The sequence below is a fragment of the Macrobrachium nipponense genome, chromosome 1 (assembly GCF_015104395.2).
Source record: "Macrobrachium nipponense isolate FS-2020 chromosome 1, ASM1510439v2, whole genome shotgun sequence".
NCBI lineage: Eukaryota > Metazoa > Arthropoda > Malacostraca > Decapoda > Palaemonidae > Macrobrachium > Macrobrachium nipponense.
Window position 1 is genome coordinate 117,645,851 of NC_087200.1, and position 24,684 is coordinate 117,670,534.

The window sequence follows — 24,684 nt, forward strand, 5'->3', positions numbered from 1 at the left end:
TCAAGATCCCAGATGAGCCCTGAATAAAAAAAAAGTATCATAAAAGTAACAGAATATAAAAGGTATCATTAAAATAAGGCAGTCACATGACTAGCATACATTGTTTTGAATTGACATACGACATCTTCAATCTTGAACCTTGTCACAGTTCTCCATCAGTTGAAAAAAAATATACACTGACTAGTAAACTTTATCTAACAAAACGAAACGCTTCACAAAAAAATCTTAAAACTCCTGATTTTCACCTTATAACTTTGGTAAATAAGAAATAATAATGCAGTTACAGTCATTCTAAACACTAGTGAGATTAGGTTCCAAAGATAGCTCCTCACCCCCGCACAGGTAAATTTTTGTGTAAGTTTGGCAAGGTCTCTAGAAATGCTAATAAATTATTTATTTGGTTTGAACAGTAAATATGACCCTAATCATACTCCCTAAGTATTATGCTGACTTTTAGATGAAATCAAAGTTACTGTAATTTAATCTAAAATGATATTGTTAGTATACAATAAAGTTTTGTACATACTTACCTGGCAGATATATACTTAGCTTACGTCTCTGACGTCACGACAGAATTCAAAACTCACGGCACACGCGACAGGTAGGTCAGGTGATCTACCTTACCCGCCGCTGGGTGGCGGGTGTAAGAACCAATCCCACTTTCTTGTCAGATTTTCTCTTCCACCTGTCTCCTGAGGGGAGGCTGGGAGGGCCATCAATCGTATATATCTGCCAGGTAAGTATGTACAAAACTTTATTGTATACTAACAATATCATTTTTGTACATGAACTTTCCTGTCAGATATATACTTAGCTGATTGACACCCTTGGTGGAGGGAAAGAGACACTCAAGTACAAAGAAAGGGGAAACAACACATGTTATAGGATATAAAATCCTAGGTTCTTACCTGTTTTAGGCAGAAGACTTCATAGTTACTGTCTATTAGTCTGCGTTGCCTGAGGAGTTACAGCGAGGGCGTGACCTACAGCTGAAAAACTCTTTGGGTCTACCAATGGGAACTGTCTCCGCTTACTTGGTAGAATCCAGTTAGGATCTTGTCAAAGGGGATCCGCCCACTTATATGACAGAACCTGTCCACTACCATTGCAAGGAGCTCAAGCACAACTCAGATCACCTAACCAAAATACTAATTGTTAGTAATACGACTGAAAGAGATGCCTACCTGCATCCTCTTCCATACAACCATAAAAACACAAGACAAATACCAAATGGGAAAAAATTTAAAAAGGATATGCTTCAGCTCCCTGCCCCAGCACTGAATCTGCAGATACGTAAGGGCCTAACCCAAAGCACTTCTCATACGTAATTCTCACGTCTCTCAGGTAGTGGTTGGCGAAGACCGAGTCGCACCTCCAAAAAGTCGATTTCATGAGATTCTGTAGCGACATATTCTTCTTGAAAGCCAACGACGTGGCGATGGCCCTCACTTCATGCGCCTTGACTTTCAGAAGCTTATAATGGTCTTGGTTGCATGCCGCGTGAGCCTCCTTTATTAAGTTCCTAATAAAGAATGCCAGAGCATTTTTTGACAAAGGCCTACTGGGATCTCTTACAGAACACCAGAGGTTGTCCATGTTGCCCTTCAGTTTTTTCTTTCTCTGGAGATAAAACTTAAGGCTTCTTATAGGGCAAAGAGTCCTTTCTGCTTCTACTCCGACCAGAGAGGATAAGCCTTTTACCTCAAAACTCCTGGGCCAAGGAGTGGAGGGGTTTTCGTTCTTGGCTAAGAAAGAAGGAAGAAAGGAACAAATCACGGAGTCTCCTTTGAATCCTACACTTCCTTCTAAGGCTTGCAACTCACTAACTCTCTTAGCCGAAGCCAACGCCATGAGAAACAATGTCTTCATCGTTAGGTCTCTAAATGAGGCTGATTGAGGTGGTTCGAATCTCGAGGACCTCAGGAAAAGCAAGACCACATCAAGGTTCCAGCTTGGTGTCAAAATAGAGACCTTGGTGTCAAAATAGAGACTTTCTTAGTAGTCTCGAAATATCTTATCAAGTCATGGAGATCTTTATCTTCCGAGACGTTCAATCCCCTGTGCCTGAACACTGAGGATAGCATGCTCCTGTAACCCTTTATGGTTGAGACCGCCAGACCGCATCTTTCCCTCAGGAAAAGGAGGAAGTCTGCTATTTGGGTCATAGAGGTACTGGAGGAGGAAAGCTTCTGATTCCTGCACCAACGTCGAAAAACATCCCACTTTGACTGGTAGACCCTGATGGTGGAGGTCTTCTTGCATTGGCAACAGCCCTTGCAGTCTTTGCTGAAAAACCCTTCGCTCTGACCAGACTCTTGACAGTCTGATTCCAGTCAGACTGAGAGAGGGGAGGTTCTTGTGATACCTGCCGAAGTGGGGCTGTTTGAGCAAATCGATCCTTAGTGGCAGGGATCTTGGAATGTCTACTAACCATTCCAGTACCTCTGTGAACCAGTCTTAGGCGGGCCAGAATGGAGCTATCAAGGTCATTCTTGCTCCCTCCGATGCTGCAAATTTCCTTAGCGTCTCTCCCAGAATCTTGAAAGGAGGGAATGCAAAAAGATCTAGGTTCTTCCAGTCCAGCAGAAAAGCATCTATCGCTACTGCTCTCGGGTCTGAGATCGGGAAGCAGTAAAGATCTATCCTCGCATTCTTGGAGGTCGCGAATAGATCCAAATGAGGTCTGCCCCACGTCTTCCAGAGCTCCTGGCACACGTCCGAGTGAAGAGTCCACTCTGAGGGAAGGACCTGGTTTTTCCTGCTCAGAAGGTCGGCTCTGACATTTCTTTCTCCCTGTACGAATCTGGTGAGGAGTCTTATCCTCCTTTCCTCCGACCACAGAAGAAGCATCCTTGCTGTTTCGTACAGGGAGAAGGAGTGAGTCCCCCCCTGCTTCCTGATGTAAGCCAGGGCTGTGGTGTTGTCCGAGTTGATCTGAACCGCTGCTTCCTGGACGAGGGACTCGAAAGCTTTTAGGGCTAACCAAACCGCAATCAACTCCTTTTTGTTGATGTGCCAGGACACCTGTTCCCCCTCCCAGGTGCCTGACACTTCTCTTGAACCTAGCGTCGCTCCCCAACCCATGTCCGATGCGTCTGAAAAAAACACTAGGTTGGGGTTCGGCATGTGTAGGGAAATACCTTCCGCGAAGCGAAGAGGGTCTGCCCACCAGAGGAGATCCTTCTTTATCTCGTTCGAGATCTTGAAGCGGAATTCTAGATCTTGAGATCTGCGGTTCCAGTTCCGGTTCAAAAAGAACTGTAGCGGTCTCAGGTGCAACCTTCCTAGAGAAACGAATTGCTCCAGCGAGGAGAGCGTCCCCAACAGACTCATCCACTCCCTCGCTGTGCATACATCTTTCTCTAGAAAGGCTGCGACCTTCTCTGAACAACGGGTTATCTTTTCTGGAGAGGGATACGCCCGAAAATCCGGAGAAACCATCCGAATCCCCAGATAAATCCGATCTTGGCTGGGGATTAACTGAGATTTTCCGAAGTTCACTAAAAGTCCCAGAGAACTTGCCAGGGTCAACGTCTTGTGAAGGTCCTCCAGACATCTCTCTTTCGATTTGGCTCTGATAAGCCAGTCGTCCAAGTAGAGGGAAACCCTCACTCCCTCCAAATGTAGCCACTGTGCTACATTTTTCATGAGCCCCGTAAACACTTGGGGGGCTGTCAAGAGGCCGAAGCACAAGACCCTGAATTGGAAAACTTTTCCTTTCCACATGAACTTTAGGAATTTTCCAGAAGATGGATGGATCGGCACGTGGAAGTAAGCGTCCTGAAGATCTAAGGGCACCATCCAGTCCCCCAGGCGAAGAGCTGCTAAAACTGAAGATGTAGTCTCCATGGCGAACTTTCTCTTCTTCACAAAGACGTTCAGGGCGCTTACGTCCAGAACCGGTCTCCATCCTCCTGAGGCTTTGGGAACTAGGAAGAGGCGGTTGTAAAAACCCGCGGAAAGGGGCTCTTTCACTAGCTCTATAGCTTCCTTCTCCAGCATAAGCTCTACTGCTAGAGCAAGGGCTTGGTTCATGTGAGGGTCTTTGTACTTGGCCACCAACTCCCTTGGTGTTGTGGTCAAGGGAGGTCTTGAAATGAAGGGAATGAGGTACCCCTTCCTGACGATTGAGAGGGACCAGTTGTCCGCCCCCTTCTGGGCCCAGACGTCTGAGAAACTCAGTAGTCTGGCACCTACTGTAGTCTGGAGGACATGGGCGCTACTTCTTCGACCTAATAGATTGAGAGAAGGTCCTTCCTCTCTTAGGAGGTCTTGTTCCTCTAGAGGAGGAGGAACGGGAAGGAGGGCCTCCTCGAAAGGGCTCCGGTCTTGTAGTTGCTTCTTTCTTGGGTTTAGGTTGGAAAGATGTCCTAGGAATCCTAGCTGATTGAGCCAACACATCCTCCGTGGCCTTCACTGAGAGGGCACTCGAGATGTTTTGGATAATCTTCTTCGGGAAAAGTTGGGGTGAGAGTTGAGCATACAACAGAGAGGCCCTCTGTGCATGCGAAACTGCTTTAGTTAGAAAAGAGCAGTACACTGCCCTCTTCTTGATAACTCCAGCTCCGAAAAGAGAAGCTACCTCGCCAGAACCGTCTCTCACTACCTTGTCCATACAAGACAGGACAGAATGCAGATCTTCGGGTGAAAGGGACTCCTGGGCTTGCATCTTCTTTGCTACACTCCCAGGGACCAGTCTAAGAAGTTAAATACTTCGAGGACCCGGAACATTCCCTTCAGAAGGTGGTCCAACTCACTCATTCCCCACGTCGTCTTTGCTGAAAGAAGAGCCGAGCGACAAGCGGAATCCACCAACGAAGAGAAGTCCAAGTCTGCGGATGAGGGAAGAACCAGGCCCAAAGGCTCCCCTGACTCGTACCAAAAGCTCATCTTTCCCGTCAACTTGCAAGGCGGGAAAGAAAAAACGGTCTTTCCTTTTTCCTCCTTGGAGACCAATCAATCACCAAAACCTTTAAGGGCCTTCTTCATCGAGACGGTAGGCTTCATCTTGACGTACGAAGAAGTTTTGGTAGTCTTCGCCGTCGAAAACAAAGGAGGTGAAGGAGGAGCAACAGCAGAAAGTGAGTCTCCAAATTCTTGCAATAGGAGGTCTGTAAGCCTCTTGTATGAAGAGACCGAAGAATCCTTGATCCTCTTCAGAAGAATGGCGCTTCGGAGAGCGGCTGCCTGGAGGAGCTCTTTCTAGGAGAGCGCCTACTAGAAGAGCGCGCTTGTCATATCCTAAAGCCGTGCCCAGGGGGGAGCGCCTGCCAGGAGAAGAGCGCCTGCCAGACTCTTGGCGCCTGCCACGGGGAGAGAGGCTCTCGGGCGAAGAGCGCCTACCAGACGGGTAGCGCCTACGAGGCTCTGTGCGCCTATCCAGAGGAGAACGGCTACCTGGGGAAGGGCGCCTGCTCGGTGATCGGAGCCTACTGGTTTCTTGGCGCCTACTAGCTTCTCGACGTCTGCCAAGAGGAGAGAGGGTCTCTGGCGAAGAGCGAACGTCGGGTGAAATGCGCCTGTCCAAGGGAGAGCGGCCTCCTGGCGAAGAGCGCCTGCTTGGAGAGGTGCGCCTACCAAACTCCTGGTATTTACTAGAATCCTGGCACCTGTCAGGCTCCTGACGCCTGCCAGGAGGAGAACAGATCCTTGGCGAAGAGCGCCTGCTAGAAGCGAAACGTCCATCCTGTCCCTTTTGTCTTACTCTGGATGAGCGGCTACCAGGAGAAGAGCGCCTGCTTGACACAAGAAGTTTCCCAGGCTCTTGTCACCTGCTCAGGGGTGAGAAGCGCCTACTCGGAGAGTAGTTCCTATCGTGTTCTTGATCAAAAGAAGCGCGGCTGCGAGGCTCTTGATACCTTCCTGCAGGAGGCGAGAAATCCAAGCAGTCCTTCTAAGACTTCTTCACCAGGAGCGAGACGTCCTTCTGACGGTGAGAACTCCCTGCCAAGGAGTCAGCCAGAGCCGAATTCTGCGCCTGCAGACCTGCTAGGATGCGCGCCGGCAATCTCTCGAAAGCTTCAACTGGAGATGAGGGTCGAGGGAGAAAAGGAGAAGAGGGTTCTTGTGATCTCCTGGATCTCTTGGTTTCTACCTCAGGCTCTTCCGAGAAGTATTCAGGGCTGGAGGGAAGGGCACAAGGCGCCTTCCAGGCTCTCTTGAGAGGGCAAGAGGCCTCCGAGGCGCTTAGGAGAGGGCGAAGATGACGAAGAGAAGCACTGGTGCAACACTTCTTTCTTGGTTCGATCCAAGGCAGCCTGGGAACGTGCAACAGGATCTGCCGAGGGGACGTCTGACCGGTGGGGGTTCTCCCTAACCTTCCTGCGGCTGTTGACTTTCCTCCTCCACTGGGTCTGGGAGTCTGGAAGAGGTCTAGGCCTGGAAGCGTTAGTGAGCCGGTCAGACGCACCCTCCACTGCACTAGGGGCACTGCACAATTCACTGGCACTATCACTCTTACCTTCTAAAGAGCGTATTTTGCTCTCCATACTACGAATCGTGGCTCTCATGGAGGCCACCTCCGAATGCGAATCTTCAGGTTCGATGCTGGGAGCAGGGGCTGAAACTGGAGAAGGTACTAATTCTACAGCAGGGTTCTCTACATCAAGTTCGCTAATACATGATCTACTAGAGCTCCTAGAAGAAGCCTTACGGACCCTATCTTTCTCTAACTTCCTTAAATAGGAAGAAAGAGACTTCCATCCATCTTCATCCAACCTTTCACACTCCTTACACGGGTTATTGAAAGAACATTCATTACCTCTACAACCCATACATACATTGTGAGGATCTACCGATGCTTTAGGTAGCCTCACTTTACATTCACTCACAGAGCACACTCGAAACAGTAGATTTTTTAAGATCAGAATCAGCCATTACAAGAAAAATCCAGAGAAAAATCCAAAAATCAATCCAAAATAGCGTATGCAAAGCACACGGAAAAAGGGTACTTCACCAAAAAGTCAATCCAAATAATCCCGGCAACGAGAAATAAATCCAACTATCGTGAGGACTCAACAACAGGTGTTGTCAAGCCGGGCGACAGAGAAAATCTGACAAGAAAGTGGGATTGGTTCTTACACCCGCCACCCAGCGGCGGGTAAGGTAGATCACCTGACCTACCTGTCGCGTGTGCTGCGAGTTTTGAATTCTGTCGTGACGTCAGAGACGTAAGCTAAGTATATATCTGACAGGAAAGTTCATGTACAAAAAGTTATCTTAATACATTACCCTTAAAAAATAGAAATATATGGTTAATAGAAAAATAGGAGTGTGTGACGATTACATACGTACTATTTCCCACTTTTCCCCCTTCCGACCGATCTACTTTTAGAAGTCATCTCAACCTTGTATTTAAGAACTTCATCATGTCTCTTTCTCTGTTTTCTGAAATTCCTTTTCATGAACAAACAATGCTTTTTATTTGGACTAATACAGCTCTTAGCTACGTGCCTATGTTTTAGAACAGTGCATTTATAGTTCTATACAGTAAAGGTAAAGTTAGATCAATTTAAAATTATCTATGGCTAACTAAGAGAGAGAGAGAGAGAGAGAGAGAGGAGGGGAGAGAGTGAGGAGGAGAAGAGAGAGGAGAAGAGAGAGCGAGAGAGAGAGAGAGAGAGAAGAGAGAGAGAGAGAGAGAGAGAGAGAGAGAGAGAGAGAGAGAGAGAGAGAGAGAGAGAATTCATTGACCTGCTAGTCGCAATACTCCCCATGTCATTTGATGTCGCAATACTCCCCATGTCATTTGATGAGTTAAAATATGAAGAAAAGATATTCAGTTTATTTGAAACAAAAGTTAAACAAAAGAAGCAGGAAAGATATTTTGTTTCTTTAAAATACTATCACATACAAATTTTGTAATTACAGTTATATCATTATTTTGGTAGAAGACCCTCTTTTAGATTTATTCTGTTACATAAAATGAAAATATTAAGCAAATTTATTTTCTATGTTATTTTCTCTATTTTCTTATTATCCGCTTCTATGGCTCAGTGGTGCTTCTTAGTACTGTAACTAGCCAATATTCATATTGAGAAATTCTAAAAAATGCTGGAGGAGATTTTATTCAAAAACAGGATTTTGGTGTTATTTATCTGGCATCCTACTGGTATTAACAGTATACTGGAAACAGGGATCTCAAGTCCAGGTTTGCAGATCTGCTGGGGTAGTGTTGGGTTATCCCCTTGGAGACCTTTTCAGCAATTTCTACATAGGCACCGCCGAAAAAAGGGTCTTCTAGAATTCCAGAAAACTGAGGATGTACGTGCACTACATCAATGACACCTTCATCTGCGCCAACTCGCAGGACAAAATAGAGCAGCTGCAACGTGCATTCCACAACCACAGCTGCCTAACATTTAAAGCAGAGCACTGCCAAGACCACCACCTCCCCTTCCTTGATGTCCTTGTTGAACAGTGAGCTACCTGATTCAACACGAAGCCCACGTATCTGGGAATGTGCATGAATGAAGAGAGTGAGTGCCCACAGAAGTATAAGCATTCCATCATCAGCACCTTCATCAGGAGGGCCCTCTAACAATGCTACTCCTGGAATGACACACAGTGAGTTAAAGCACGCCGCCAAAGTCATTGATAACAGACACACCAACCATGCTATGGATGAATTGATAAGGAAGAATATGGAAGCCTGGTACCACCAGGAACCCTGCCTAGACATCTCAGAGCCCATCTAGCTTTTCTACCGGGGGCCCTTCCACTGGAGGTATAAGGAAGACAAGTAAGCCCTCAAGAACACCATCGAGGTAAATGTCAGACCTATCAAAACAAAAAGACTTAGTGATCTATTGCAAAATGAAAAAGATGACCAGTCTGGTGATGTGGAACAATCCAGCAGCCCCTCTGCAGGATCCCTTGAAGAAGACAAGAGTGCTTAACCGTTACACATGCCCCATCCAAGGATGCCTTGGCAAATACATTGCAATGACCTCCATGCAATTCTCCAGGCAAAGCTCCTGCCACGCCCAAGAAAGAGCCATATCTTATCACGCCAAAACTGCTCATAACCTACAAATAAGAAGAAATGATATACCTAGTACCAAAATCATAGCTCAGGCAATGGATCCCTGATGTCTGCACTTTCTGGAAGCCCTGCATATAGGAAAGGAGAAACCCAACTTGAATATTACTCAAGAAATGTTTCTCCTCCCCACCGCCATCAAGGGAGCAATGAACGAGGCCCCATGGGTGCCAAATACTACTCAGTAGCGCGAGATCCCTGACTTCGCCAGAGACCGACTCGACCACTGGAAATTCAGCTCTAGGTCTGAGTCGTTATAAATACCACCATAGACACATTTGCTTTAGTTCCACTACTGACTTGTCAAGAAGACGACCTGCATGGAGGTCAAAATGTCATGATAATACAGGCAGTCACAGGTTATTGGGGGTGTGTGTGTGTGTGTGTGTTCCCATTCTCTGTAGGGTTCTGATAAGCGAAAACTGCCATTAACCGAAACCTGGTGATTTAAGGTGTTTAAGAAAATTATATCCAGCTACTGGTGCAAATAACCGGTTAATGGCACCTCCTTTAGGTACATTATGGCACCATAACTCTATTACAGGCGGCCCTCGGTTAACGCCAGGGGTTCCGTTCCTGACCGCCGACGCTAAGTGATTTTCGACGCTGAGTGATTTTAAAGCCTACGACCGCTGCACACCTTCTTTCGAAACTCAAGACCAGTCAAAGGAGAATGTACTGTACAGTAGTATTGTACAGTATATCATAGCATTATAAATACTGTAAAGTGAAAAAAGCCTAACTTTAATCCTTTGGGTGTCTAGAGTATGTAAAGATATAATAAGGTTTATACAGTATACAGGTAGCTGTACTGTTGAAGTTAGATAATTCGTCTTACGAGTCTGATTTTATGAGAGACAAAATTACAATAGCCTAACTTTATCCATCTTCTGGTTACAGAAGTTCAATAACAGCAAAAGAGAATGATGAAAGTATGGTTTTAACGTTAACACTCGTTGCGTGAATGTGTACAGCCATGAACTATCGAACGAAAAACTTTTTTTTTTTAAGAACAACTAAATTGGATAACATCCATTTGGCTTGTATTTCAATCATCGTACTACAGTACACTATTACCGTAGTTGTTATAAATGGCGTTATGTATAGATCAAAGATCAATATAGATCAAAGATCAATATAGATCAAAGATCAATATAGATCAAAGATCAATCGAATTACGATGATATAAAGGAGAATTGAGAATGGAATCACATAATTATTTTACACAATAAACATGCCGCCAACGTAATCTGTTAATGAAAATAAAAATAGTAGTTCACATTCACAACAAGACATATTCAATTCATTATTCCACCGAAAAACACGTATAAGGAAAAATAACCTTGTCTCATATAAGTCAAGTATCTAGATATTAGTTTTTGCTAAATAGAAGCAAGAGAATTCGCTCAGAATTGCGTTATGGCGAAACAAACTCGTATTCACCATCAGCTGATTTCAAACCACAACATTGGCCGCTCCGCGGAATACTGGCTTACATTTGCCGTAGTATTATATAATACAATAATATGAGAATACATACAATATTATTGGATACAGTGAAGGAATGTATAACTTTTTAAAGGATTTATGGAAAAGATGCATAAATAAAATAACCATGCATTTTTCAGAACAGTGGCGGACAAGAACAAACATGAAAAACATCCCCTGACAACATGGAGCGTAGTTACAAAGGCTGCCTTAATTTGTATCATATTTATGTACAAAAATAAAAATACCCTATACGAAATATATTTTCATACACATTTTAAACATAAAAGCAGGAACATTTAAAAAATCAACACATCGATCGATAAATTTGCAGTCTTTTTAACTCTATATTTTCGGAAGAGCGGCAGACGGCGGCTTACGAGAACGAACATGAAAAAACATTGTATTTGATAACGTGAAGGGCAGTTTCAAAAGCTGCCTTTTTATCATATTTCTGCACAGAAATAAAAATACCCTATACGTAATGCATTTTCATACATATTTTAGACATAAAAACATGAACATTTATAAAATCGACACATTGATCGCTAATTTGCACTTTTTTATTAACTATATTTTCGGAAGAGCAGCAGGTGGCGGCTCACAAGAAAGAACATGAAAAAACATCACACTTGATAACATGAAGGGCAGTTTCAAAAGCTGCCTTCGTATCATATTTCTGTGCAGAAATTAAAAATACCCTATACTAATACATTTTCATACACATCTTAAACATAAAAGCATGAACATTTATAAATAGACACATCCATAGCTAAATTTTCACTTATGTAACTCGATATTTTCGGCACAGAACAGTGTCAGAGGCATATATTTTACACTAATACCTATGTAATAAGTCTATAAATTTTTTTTAATATAATTTGCATAACCTTTATGGTCTGAACGGGATTTTTACAAATGTAAGAACTCGTTAGACAATGGCACTAGCAGCCCTGTTAACTGAAAATCGTGCCGTAAAAATACCTTAAAATGCCTTTTTTTTTTTTTTTACGAATATTTTTGACGACAGCTGTAAAACGAATTCGCTTCTGAGCGATTGCGCCGTTAACCGCGGGCCGCCTGTATTGGTACCTTATGGCACCGATCACTGGAACTCAGCCTCTCATGGTGCTATAAATTGCCAAGTGCCATAAAACCGGATCGCCATTAATTGAGTCTGCCAATAACCAGGGACTGCCTATACCAGCTATACCAGCACCAACAGCAGCTGCATACCAGAAATGACCCCAGCCCATATCTGACCTACACGCCACAAAATAATACCAGCACTGATGACAGCCCCTGCTTGACCTGGACTTCTTGAGATCCATTTCCAGTATATGTATGTACTGTTAATACTAGGAATACCACATAAATAACACCAAAATACTGTTTTTGAATAAAATATGTCCTCCAGCATTTTTTAGAATTCCCAATATGAATATTGGCCAGTTACTAGGAAGCATCGCTGTGCCAGCGAAGCAGCTAATAAGAAAAATAGAGAAAATATTTAAAATAAATTTTCTTAATTATCAGATTTTGTTTAACAGAATATTATCGTTATATTATTAATATTTGAAAATATTGACCCTTAATGGATGGATACTCTCATATGAATAGCAAACAGGTTTTGGGTGGTGGATAGATTCACTAATGGTGAGCATCAATGAAGTAGGTGGCTCACACGTTAGTTATGATCTTGGCTTCAAGGGAGCATGTACTATGAATGTACTGCCTCTCTCTCTCTCTCTCTCACACATGATGTCTTTTTATATATTTGCTCATAAAAATACCATGGGGTTGCTGTTAGTTTTAACTCTTATCTTTTATGATAGTATGTCAGTTATAATTGTTATTTTTCAGAGAAGTACAAAGAAATATTAAAGAAAATAATAAAAAAACATTAACAATCCAAAAAGGTGACTGCTTTTTCGATCTCGATAGGCTTACAACTAATATACTGAGAACTTGTTACTGATTTTAGTTCTTATCTGTTTTGATATATACTGTGAACGTTATTATAATTTTACAAAATAAAATAAAATCATTTACTAGAAAAAACAAGTCTAACTTGGTAAAATTTATAATTGTCTTGTACAAGAGGCCCCCCACCAGGGGATTGTTACAGGAAGTTTCCAGTTATAGGCAGGGTGCTGATAAGCAAAATCCGCCATTAACCAAAATTCAGCCATTTATGTAAGTTTCGGTTAATGGTGCCTCTGTTAGTTATGTTATGGTGTCATAACTCTATTAGGTGCCAATAACTGAAACTCGGCCCTTATGGGACCATAAATTTCCAATTTTATGGTGCTAAATAAGCACCATAAAACTGGGTCTCCAATAACCAAGACCCCCAATAAACTTCTTGAGGAAGGCAAGGAAAATTTTTTTTAATTTTTTTTATACGATATGCATTTGCATATCTTCCTCTTTCCATTGATGTGATTTTTTTTTTTTTAAATTGGCCGATCTCAAAATTTTCACGGTCTGGGGTAATGAATGTTTTTTCTAGCCAGGCTCTTAAGGTTTAATATAATCATATACATGTACCATAAAAATTCTCTCATTTCAGTAAGAGAGAGAGAGAGAGAGAGAGAATTATTATTTTTATTATTTAATGTTATTTAATTTACATATTAAAGCTTGAAAACTTATAAATCACAGAAAAAATTATACAAACAATTTTGCAGGGTTTCTTGGGGATTTGCAAATGTTTGCATGTCTGAAAACCACCGGTCACTGCGCCATTTATCTGACCTGTGACATCATGGCTACAGTACTCTTGGTGAATTCGCGTAAGATTGAGGTAGTACTGTACAGTCATAATCATACAGAACAGCAAATCACCTATATAATGATTAACTATTCTCATAATTTTTACCTAGGAGCACACCATTACTCAGCATTTCAAATACTGCCTATCTCCTTTCCCACTGTTATCCCTACATTAAGGGGTTGTTGCCTGATGTGCCTTCTCCACAGCCTTCTATAAAAGGGATTTTGACAAAGGAAAAATCTATTTCTGGGTGAAGACCTGTGTCGCCTAGTGAAATATACCTATAGCACTCATTTCTAGGTATAAATAAATGCTAAATATACCAGAGAAAAAAGCCAATGGAATGCCAGAGTTACTACCTCTGGATTGATCACCCCCAAAGGGTGTCGGTATAGCATCAGGGGCGAGTGGAAGCCACTTATCACAGATACTTTGCCCAATAGCTTTCTCCTCTCTCAAAATCCTCCTCCAGAGAGGCACCGTTACAACGGCCACCTTCCGCTCGTCACCACTACCTCTGCCAAGAAACGTCATTCCTGAAATACACAGCCAAGCTTGGACCAGCTAAAGGGTGGGGAAAGGAAAAAAAGAGGATGGGTTCACTGGGCGACACAGGTCTTCACCAGAAAATAGATTTTTCCTTTGTCAAAATCCCTTTTCTGGGATTGACCTGTGTCGCCCAGTGAAATACTAACAGAGAATTGGCCATACAAGCTTGGTAAATTGAGAGAAAAAAAATTTCATATGAAAGGAAAAAATAAAATTTTTTCTTACAATCATTGTTTTAATGATCCAAGTTAAAGGATGCAAAATATAAGGAGTAAATAACATATAACAATATATGACCAAGTTCATACCATCACCAGGAAAATCAGCACAGGTAATGAATATAATACCACATGAAATAATGAACAATGTACAAGTACAGGAGTGGGTTGATAAGCAGTCCAGCCAATGGAATGCCAGAGTTACTACCTCTGGATTGATCACCCCCAAAGGGTGTCGGTATAGCATCAGGGGCGAGTGGAAGCCACTTATCACAGATACTTTGCCCAATAGCTTTCTCCTCTCTCAAAATCCTCCTCCAGAGAGGCACCGTTACAACGGCCACCTTCCGCTCGTCACCACTACCTCTGCCAAGAAACGTCATTCCTGAAATACACAGCCAAGCTTGGACCAGCTAAAGGGTGGGGAAAGGAAAAAAGAGGGATGGGTTCACTGGGCAACACAGGTCTTCACCCAGAAATAGATTTTTCCTTTGTCAAAATCCCTTTTCTGGGATTGACCTGTGTCGCCCAGTGAAATACTAACAGAGAATTGGCCATACAAGCTTGGTAAATTGAGAGAAAAAAAATTTCATATGAAGGAAAGGAAAAAAATAAAATTTTTTCTTACAACCATTGTTTAATGATCCAAGGTTAAAGGATGCAAATATAAGAGTAAATAACAATATACAATTAGACCAAGTTCATACCATCACCAGGAAAATCAGCACAGGTAATGAATTTAATACCACATGAAATAATGAACAATGTACAAGTACAGGAGTGGGTTGATAAGCAGTCCAGTCCATAACAAAAAGGGCAAAAGGGGAGGGAATTCAAACAAGGCAGGTAGGTGAGAGTGAGTACCAAAAAGGTAATTAATGGCAAAATCAATGATAATTAATAATATACAAGATTACAAAATACATTATTAGGCTGTATCAGGGGAGACAATGTTCCCTGCAGCCACTGCAAAATATTTAAGGGCCTCTAGAGACTTTAGATAGTGGCGTTTAAATACTGTCGGAGATTTCCAACCCGTATACTTTTTGAGATCATCGAAGTTCATATGATGAAACTAATTAACTGAGGTAGCCACTGCTCGGATATCATGAACCTGAGGAACTGAATCCGGATTAGCTTGTTTAATAAAATAAAGAATTTGTTGTCTGATGGCCTTCAAGGAAATGGTTCCATCATTCTCTCTAATAAAAAAAGAGGACTGAAGACTTATTAGAAGTTCTGTCAAGATAAGATTTCAATGTAATAACTGGGTCCTGTGGAAGAGGGACAATCTTCCACAGAGACCATCTGTTGTGAGGGTCTTCATTCTTTGCTAAGAATTTCAGATCCGGAGAAAGCAGAACTTCTCCTGACGGGAGGAAATCAATATGATTCAGTTCTCTAGAGAGAGCCGACAGTTCAGATATTCTGGCACCTGAGGCCAGGCTAAGTAAAATAATGTTTTCCTGAGAAGGGTTATATATAAGCATGATTCATTATCAGTATCTGAAGCTAACTTGAGTGCGTCATTTAAAAACTAGGAGACCGTATGAGGTCAGTTTACTGGTCTCAGCCGAGCACATGCTCCAGGGATAGACAAAAAGTACGAATCTGTTAAATCAATATTAAAACCAGACTGAAATACTTTCCTAAAGGCAGATTTAGTCGTAGTAATGGTACTAGCAGCTAGGCCTTTTTCGAACAGAGTTCTAAAAAATGAAACTGCCACATTCGTAGTCATTGCCTGAACATCTGATTTTTTTAGAAAGATGGCTAACTTCCTCACTGCCGAATCATACTGCCGGAGTGTCGATTCTCTTTTGTCTGATTCCACGAACAATGTGTTTAGTGGATCAATATTAGCACCTTTCTGTGCCGCAAACTTCATGAAGTCCATAAAGTTAGGGCATTCAGAATTCTTGAGGAAGCTGACACAGTCCGAGTTTGTACTATTTGAGTCTGTTCTGGGTTGGGAATCCGTCTGGGACAGAGTTTCCACTCTAGTAGAAGAGGAAATCAATTGCTCTTCGGCCAGTTGGGTATTACCAGAGCTATCCGCCCTTCGAAAGATCCGAGTTTGTGTAGAACTTTCATCAAAAGGTTTATTGGTGGAAATAGGTAAATCTTATGCCAATTGTTCCAGTCTATGGACATCGCATCTGTGGCGTGAGCTAGAGGATCCAAATTGGGGGCCACATAACATGGAAGTTTGTGGTTGGACTCCTTGGCGAACAAGTCTACCTGAAGGCCCGGTATTTGTAGGCAAATCCAATTGAATGACTTTGTGTCTAAGGGCCACTCCAATTCCAGCGGAGTTGTCCTGGACAGTGAATCTGCAATGACATTCCGTACTCCTGCCAGGTGAGTAGCTGACAGGTGCCAATGATGTTTCATTGCCAACGAGAAGATTGCTATCATCACGTGATTTATGTGGCTCGACTTGGAACCTCCTCTGTTTAGGCAGTGAACTATCACCTGCACTGTCCAAGACTAGTCTGATATGAATATTCCTGGCCGGAGCTAGTCGTTTAAGGGTCAGGAAAATGGCCATTGCTTCTAAGATGTTGATATGGAACTGGCAGAATACTGTCGACCACGTTCCTTGAACCTTCTTGTACTGAGAATAGCGCCCCCATCCACTCAGAGAGGCGTCCGTGTGGACTACTAGAGACGGCGGGGGAAACTGGAGCGGTACTGACTTGGAAAGACTCTTGACTGTCGTCCATGGACGAAGTCTTTTCCTTAGTATCAGCAGAATCAAGGAGATTTTGTCTCTGAGTCTGCTGTTGGCTCTTCTCCGCCATACCCGATTGATGTCCTTCAGTCTGGCTTTCAACAAAAGATCTGTTATTGAAGCAAACTGAAGAGAACCTAAGACTCTTTCTTGGGTACGACGAGAAGCCCGTCTGTTCTTGATATATTGTCTCGTAGCTTTCGTCACCTCTTTGCACTTGGTTGGTGGAAGAGATAGTTTGTGTGCGGTTAGATCCCATTGAATTCCTAACCATTGAAAGCGAGATGCCAGAATGAGACGGGACTTTTCCTTGTTTATCTGGAATCCCAGATACTCTAGAAATTTTATTACTTTGGCTGTTGCACTGCGACATTCTTTGTCGTTGGGTGCCCAAATGAGCCAGTCGTCTAGGTAAGCTACTAGCGAAACCCCCTGAGTTCTTAGTTCCTGAACTACTCTCTCTCCTAGTTTGGTGAATATTCTAGGCGCTATATTGAGCCCGAATGGCATGACTCTGAACGAGTAAGCCTGCCTTCCTAGTTTGAAGCCTAGGTAGGGAGAAAAGTTTCTCTCTATCGGGACGTGATAATAAGCGTCTGTAAGATCGATAGAGGTGGTGACGACCCCACGGGGAAGTAAGGTCCGCACCTGCGAGACGGTTAGCCTGCAGAACTTGTAGCATTGAATGTATGAGTTGAGACGGGACAAGTCCAGAATCACTCTTCATTTGTCCATGTCCTTCTTTGGCAAGGTGAACAAACGTCCCTGAAATTTCAGGTGTCTGACTTTCTTTATTGCCTTCTTTTGGAGAAGGTCTTTGGCATAGTCTAGGAGGTCTGTCATTGGAATTTGATGGAATCTGACTGGTGGAGGAGGCCCTTTAATCCATCTCCACCCCAGACCTTTTGATACGATATTGTGGGCCCATGGACTGAAGGTCCTATGGTCCCGGAAGAGGTACAGTCTCCCGCCTACCTGGAGAGGCTCATAGACTGGATGAGGTCTTACTTCCTCTGCCTCCTCTGGAACCTCTGCCTCTGGAGAGAGCTCTGCAACCAGCTCTGTGCCGGTAAGCACCTCTTGCTCTGCTACCCTTTGCATGTCGGTTATAGCCTCGAGACGCCCCTTGCGCTTCAAACGAAGCGTTGAAGGCCGGGGACGTCACGAAAGTAGCCGAACTCGAGGACTATTGAGTTGGTTGACTCTGCAGCAACAACAATTGTTGTTGTGGTCGTGCTTTAGAGGTCGAAGGTTGACCAATCTAGGAGACGGGAACTGCCTGAATCACCGTCTGTGTCTGAGGAGCCTGGAATGACTGATACTTCCTGACTCTCTTCCTACCTTTGGGTTGCGGTCCAGAGGTCTCATAGAACTTCCTTTTGGAAGGAAGACCCCAGCGGACACGAAGGTTCTGATTAGCCCTAGCAGCCTTACTGATGACACTGTTAACTACGTCTTCAGGAAAGAGGTTAGCTCCCCAGATTGCTGCTTTAATGAGCTTATTAGGCTCGTGTCTAATGGAAGCATCGGCAAGGACATGCTTCCTGCAGTTCCGCCTAGCAACCACAAAGTCATAAAGGTCACACTGAAAGGTCTGTAAAAGTGACTTTGTTAGAACCCGGAATAGAGGTTCCTCAGAGTAGACAGAAGCCGTCAACTCCGATGTAGTAACAGAGTTGATCGACCTACTCAGTCTGCACCTGGACTCAAATTCTGCCTTTACCATGGCCTCCGGGATTCTGAGTAATTGTTCACTAAACTGAGTGGAAGCACACTCCTGATTGAGTTTGCCCACTGTGAATGTTTCTGGAGCGCCCACCCAGCACTCCAGATCTCCGGGAAAGAGCAGAGAAGAGTTAACTCCACGACCTTCGACGTGCAAGGAGTTGGGATGTTATCCCTCACCACGAACATGGTGTAGCAACCCTTGTGTGGCGTCAGTCTAGTGTTGACGCACTCCCATTCTGAAAGGGCACGGACCCATGCCGACTGTGTCTGGTCCCTAGGATAAATTACAGTTTCCTTTGGGACCCTGTCTACCCTGACTAATGCTTCCTCAGCTAACCGAGCAAAGCCTGGGAAGGGAAATTGGAGGTCCGCCGGGAAGAACTCGTAATCTTCCACGGGACGGGTTCCACAGCCTTCAATCGTCAGCATGTCCTCTGAAAAGGGGGCGTGCAGAGCCAACCGCCATGGGTTGCTGTTCTCAAATGGCGGAAGCTTAGAAGTGTTCAGCACAATGAAGGACTGCTGTGTGCCTCCAGACTGTGTAAGTCCAGCCAGCAAACTCTCCTGGACCTGTAGTCTCTGAGCCAGAGACAGGATGGACTGACCCGATGTCTCCAAGCTCGAAGCGAGCTGAGAAGACATCAACTGCAACCTCGAGTCCACGATATTGCCCATCTTCTCCATTAGAAGATTAGTGAAGGCATCAGGATCAAAGCCAGACTCCGTAAGTCTGGTTTTAGATACCTTAGCTCTCGACCCTTTAGGCGGGGGAGTAGCTTTAGCCAAGGAAGTCATAGGTCTGGTAGTCCTAGGCAGAGTCTTCTTCTTCAGGGCTTTCACCTTGGGGATCACGGAACCAGACCTGTCCCCAAGGTTCCTGGACTTTGAGAAGCCCTGGAAAGAAGAGGAAGAAGACTGAGTAGGACTGAAGGAAAGTGATTTCTTTTTAACAGATCTAGAACTAAAGCTACCTGCCTCACTTACTTCCCTACCTTCTTTCTGCGCGTCGACGGTCATTGGTTCAAGATGGATACTGATGGCCGCCGCCTCTTCGGCCACCTCCTTGCACAAGGCGTCTTGGTCTACTGGAGGGGCCTGGGTCTCCATCCGGATTTTGGCAATAATAAGGGCTGCCACCTCCCTAGCTATTGCCAAAGAAGTCCTCTCGTTCGGATACATAATCTACTAATCCTTAATCTCCTCTGACTAATCCCCCGAAACGGTGCTCGACACTCCAGCTGCTGTTCACTGGTAGGATTACTTGGTCAGCGAGCTAACAAAGCACCGCCGGAACGAGTCCGGAACGAAAGGAAAAACTCGGAGGAGAAAGGAAGACTAGTAGTCACCTGGCAACAGCGACCGGTCAGGTGATTACCACCCTCCGAGAAGCCGTGAAGTAGCCTAGAACTAAAGGGATAGAAGGCGGCATGCCAACTAACACCCTATAGGAGGTAACGGCCAAGGCTATACTTGCAAATTTTATTGATAAAGAATTATTGGAAGTACCGACAAATAAAGGTAAGCCCTTCTACGAGCCTAGCCTAACCTTCAACAATCGGATACATCGATCTGGTCAGGTAGGCTAGGATAGCGCCTACTAGTACGTCACGAAAGAGGACACACTAGAGCCTAACCTAACCCTCCAAAATCGGACATATCGACCTGGTCAGGTAAGACAGGCCTAGCACCTACATTACATAACAAGAGAGGAATTCTCTAGTGATGGAACACCCTCCAAAACCAAAATGTCGGTCTGGTCAGGTAGCCAGGACTAGTACCAACTATGGGTAGCCAGTAGCACTCTCAAACGCTTAGCCTACCCTCCAAAATCTAGGCCTCCATCTGGTCAGGTAGGCTAGGGTTGGTTAAAATCGTGTGGGACTTCCAAACTAACCTCATCAAAATAAAATTAGTATACCAATATATTAAAATAATATAATACAAAAAATACCACATACACAACATGCATGAGCATAGCGGATGGATGAGGGCTTTCCTTTACCTCCAAAATAATAACTGGCGTAGTACTAGGCTAGCTAGCCTAGCCCACTTCCAACACACTACTCACGCATGAAAGATGGAAATAAAACGACACTCTCGTGAGGGAACCAAATCGCTCATGAAGGACGATGACTAACAAGGGAAACCCTCTAATTAAGGCCAAAAATGTAATAGTTTCAATCGTGATACATAAGCCTATCGATACACATCAGGAGCAAAATGGTAAAATTTCACGACAACAGTAGCGCTTACTGTGATGTACAATAGTGGTGAATTTAAGATATTCATCGAAAAAATAGAAAATAAAAAACAAAAATAAAAAAGTTGAGAAGACTGAGTAACGCAGTACTATCTTGATGTAAACATGGCGGCTCCCTGGATGAGGGTTCCTTCCACATACGAAACATACAAACATCTTAACTAAAAACTTCTCAAATAAGGACAAACTGTTGTCTAACCGCGTTCAAAGTCAATAATAATATACTCAACTTAGATGAAGATGCTTCTTGAAGATCAGAAGACATATTTAACAAAATTATAGCAAAGGATAACAGCGAAAAATAAAGCTGTTCGCGTAGCGAGTGCTATTAAAGAAATGACGTTTCTTGGCAGAGGTAGTGGTGACGAGCGGAAAGTGGCTGTTGTAACAGCGACTCTCTGGAGGAGGATTTTGAGAGAGGAGAAAGCTATTGGGCAAAGTATCTGTGATAAGTGGCTTCCACTCGCCCCTGATGCTATACCGACACCCTTTGGGGGTGATCGATCCAGAGGTAGTAACTCTGGCATTCCATAGGTGTTTTTCTCTGGTATATTTAGCATTTATTTATACCTAGAAATGAGTGCTATAGGTACATTTCACTGGGCGACACAGGTCAATCCCAGAAAAGGCATCATCCTCCACCACACCTATTCTCTGCATATTTTCCTTCGCTTTATCTCACCATCTAATTCTCTATCTCCCTCTCGATCTTCTTCCTCTAACAGGTTCTTCCTAAGCCCTCTCCATTCCCTCCTCATCAACCATCCCTAACACATGCTCATACCATCTGAATCGTGACCCTCTTATCACCTCTGTTATCTTTACTAAGTCTGATTTTCTTCTTATTTCATCATTTTCCAATCTCTCAAGCACCAACATTCCCATAATTTACCTCAGTATTCTCATCTCTGTTCTCTCAAGCTTTACTTCCACTTTTCTCCCTAGAGCCCATGCTCCCGATCCATACTGTAACCTTATTGTCTTTATTTCTTATTATTATCTTTTTAGTGTCAGTGAAATTTAGATTATATTTAGCTTGTTTTCTCCTCGCCAGTGGTTTACTTGTTTATTTTGGTGGTTTGACTGATGACTGTTCTTATTTTTCATGATACTTGTTTGCGGAGAAGCCTTCATTTTACTAAGGGTTGTGTGAGACTCCGTGAGGAGTTATAGTCAGTCTTTCTCTGAGCCTTATTTGAGAAGGTACTGTTGTCGCTGCCACTGAAAGATATTACTGTTGCTGTAGCTAAGCATCCTGGAATCTTGTCGATTTTGGAGAGTCAGGACGAGTGAAATTTTCCCCCTTCCAGGATTATATTTTTTTAAGCTCCTTTCAGCAACCCTTGGCTTAGTTAAGCTATCTAGGGGACCTCTCTGTCATCAGGTATGAAGGTATTGCCCCTGCATTTGGAGTAAAGTGATCACAGCTACGTTAGCACTGCTGCAGTCTTGGCAGAACTTAGTGGAACTCTGTCCTCTGCCATAGCTTTTGGGTACCATTCCTTTTCCCAACCACCCTGAGTGATTCTCCAGAAGTGGAGAACAGATTACATAAATTATTTTTGAGGAGTCGTCAGTGTTTTGTGTGTAATTTGGTAGGATATTCTTTCTTTTCATTGTTCTCCTCCTTTCTGGACCCTCTACCCTTTGGTATATGTGTTGATGACCTGTCCATTTAAGTGTGCAGTTGTTTTGTGTTAGGTATTAAGTGTGAGTGTGGTCAATTATTTATTGTATTTATGAGGTTCAGGTGTCAATTCTGTCTGTAATTTGTGTACCAAAATTAAGGGTTTTATTAAAGTATTTTCTTTGACCCCTTGAATTGAGTTTGAACACCTTTATTATGAATATTTTTCCAACCTTTGTGGACTAAGCATTGTTTTTGGTGAATACAAACAAGTGTTTTGGTAAATGTGATTATTTTGGTGGATACCAAGCCATCACAATACATTAACAGTGGTCTTATCACTGTGGTATAAATCTATAGTTTTATCTTGATTGGCCTTTTATCACATACTATTCCAGCTACATCACTCCACTTCCATAATGCCACTTTTATCCTATATACTTGACTTCAGCCTCCCATCCTCCCTCTTGGTTTAAAGCAGATCCTAAGTATTTAAACTTTTCCACCCATTTTATAATCAAGCCTCTTCTTTCTTATACAGTAGAGCCCCGGACCTCGATGTTAATTCTTTCCAGAAGAAGCAACAAGATGTGATTTTGTCAAGATCTGAATGAATTTTTCCCATGAGAAATAACTGAAAATAGACTAACCTGTTCTTGACCACCAGTTATTACCCTAACCTTGCCTTTTTATACAAAACGTTACCCATAAATACACATAAATTACAATGAAATAAGTTCAGTGTTAAATAACATACCATTCAACACACTTATTTCATTTTTAAATACTATATACTGTAGTAATAACTGCCCTATGTACACCCAATTCTGCCATAATACGATGATTAACTGAGCGCCATAGGCTAGGCTAGGTACATAGTATGTACAGTAAGGGGTAGGCTAGGCTTGGTATGTAGTATCTGTAAGGGTTAAGCATAATTATTGTTGCTAATAAGAAAAACATTGAATATCAAGCCTAATTCTCAACAAATTAATAAAACACTAAAAATAAACTGAATTATGTCAGCTTATCATAAACTTAGGAAAAATTCCCTAAGTTACGTCGCTAGCTAGTGGCCGTGGGCAGACATAAACAAATCATACTATAAACAAAATCTCTTTAAAATATCTTTCAATAAGTGTTATGATATTAAAATTGTTATCTCTCAAATTATTTTTATAAAATAGGGGCACTTTTCATAGCCGCTGTTGTTTTATAGTGTGACATCAGACATCATTATCGGCGGAGTAATACCCATTGAAAGTAGGTCCTCATAAATGTATGCATTTAAATTGGAAAGAATCCCAATATTAACCCTCTTACGCCGAAGCGGTAAAAAAAAAATTGTCTCCCGTGTGCTGGAGGTGTTTCAGAGTGAGCGCGGAAGCGGAAAAAATATTTTTTTCAAAAAATCACAGCGCGCTTAGTTTTCAAGATTAAGAGTTCATTTTTGGCTCTTTTTTTTGTCATTGGCTGAAGTTTAGTATGCAGCCATCTGAAATGAAAAAAATTATCATCATCATATATAAATAATGCGATATATGATAGCGCAAAAACGAAATTTCATATATAATTGTATTCAAATCGCGCTGTGCGCAAAACGGTTAAAGGTAACAAGTTACTTTATTTTTCGTTGTAATGTACACTAAATTGCAATCAAAATATTGTGCTAGAGACTTCCAATTAGTTGCAAAATTAAGGTAAATGAATGAATATTACTAAAATATAAGAGTTTTAGCTTACAATTGCGTTTTTCGACCATTTCGGTAGAGTCAAATTTGACTGAAGGTTGAAATTTTGGCAATTATTGTTATTTATATGATAATATCTCAAAACTGATAAAAGCTACAATCATGAGTATTTTACTGTTGTATTCTACATAAAAATGCGCACATTTTCATATATAATACTTCATGTAACGGCTAATTTACAATGGTACAAAAATTATGTCAAAGTGACGAAATAATTTCCGAGATGTGTCACAGATACTTTTTAGTGCGGCAAGAAAGAAATTCGCGCTTGCGCGCCTGCGTAACGATTGTAAACAAAACAACACCTTGATCCGTGAACTTCCAGCATCCCCCAAGGCGCGTGATTCAAAAGTTTTAGGCTGGTAGGCCTATAAGTATTTTTCCGCGAATTTTAAAAAAAACTTTTGTAAGTCGACGTAAAATACGTCCAGTCGGCACACGGGAGACAAAAAATGTCAACGTAAAATACGTCCAGTCGGCGTAAGAGGGTTAAGGATAACTGGGGGGGCTGTC

At 42.7% G+C, this 24,684-nt stretch overlaps 1 protein-coding gene across 2 annotated transcripts in view; it reads right to left on the bottom strand.

The window, feature by feature from the left end:
* LOC135219578 (pre-rRNA-processing protein TSR1 homolog) overlaps positions 1-24,684 on the bottom strand; it is a gene marked incomplete at its 5' end in the record, with an annotated part of 192,625 nt that overhangs the window by 116,856 nt on the left and 51,085 nt on the right. For both annotated transcript variants that reach the window (XM_064256460.1, XM_064256459.1), the window contains 1 exon segment: positions 1-19. This exon segment is cut by the window's left edge and continues 215 nt beyond it. In XM_064256460.1, the coding sequence (XP_064112530.1) occupies positions 1-19 (19 nt within the window).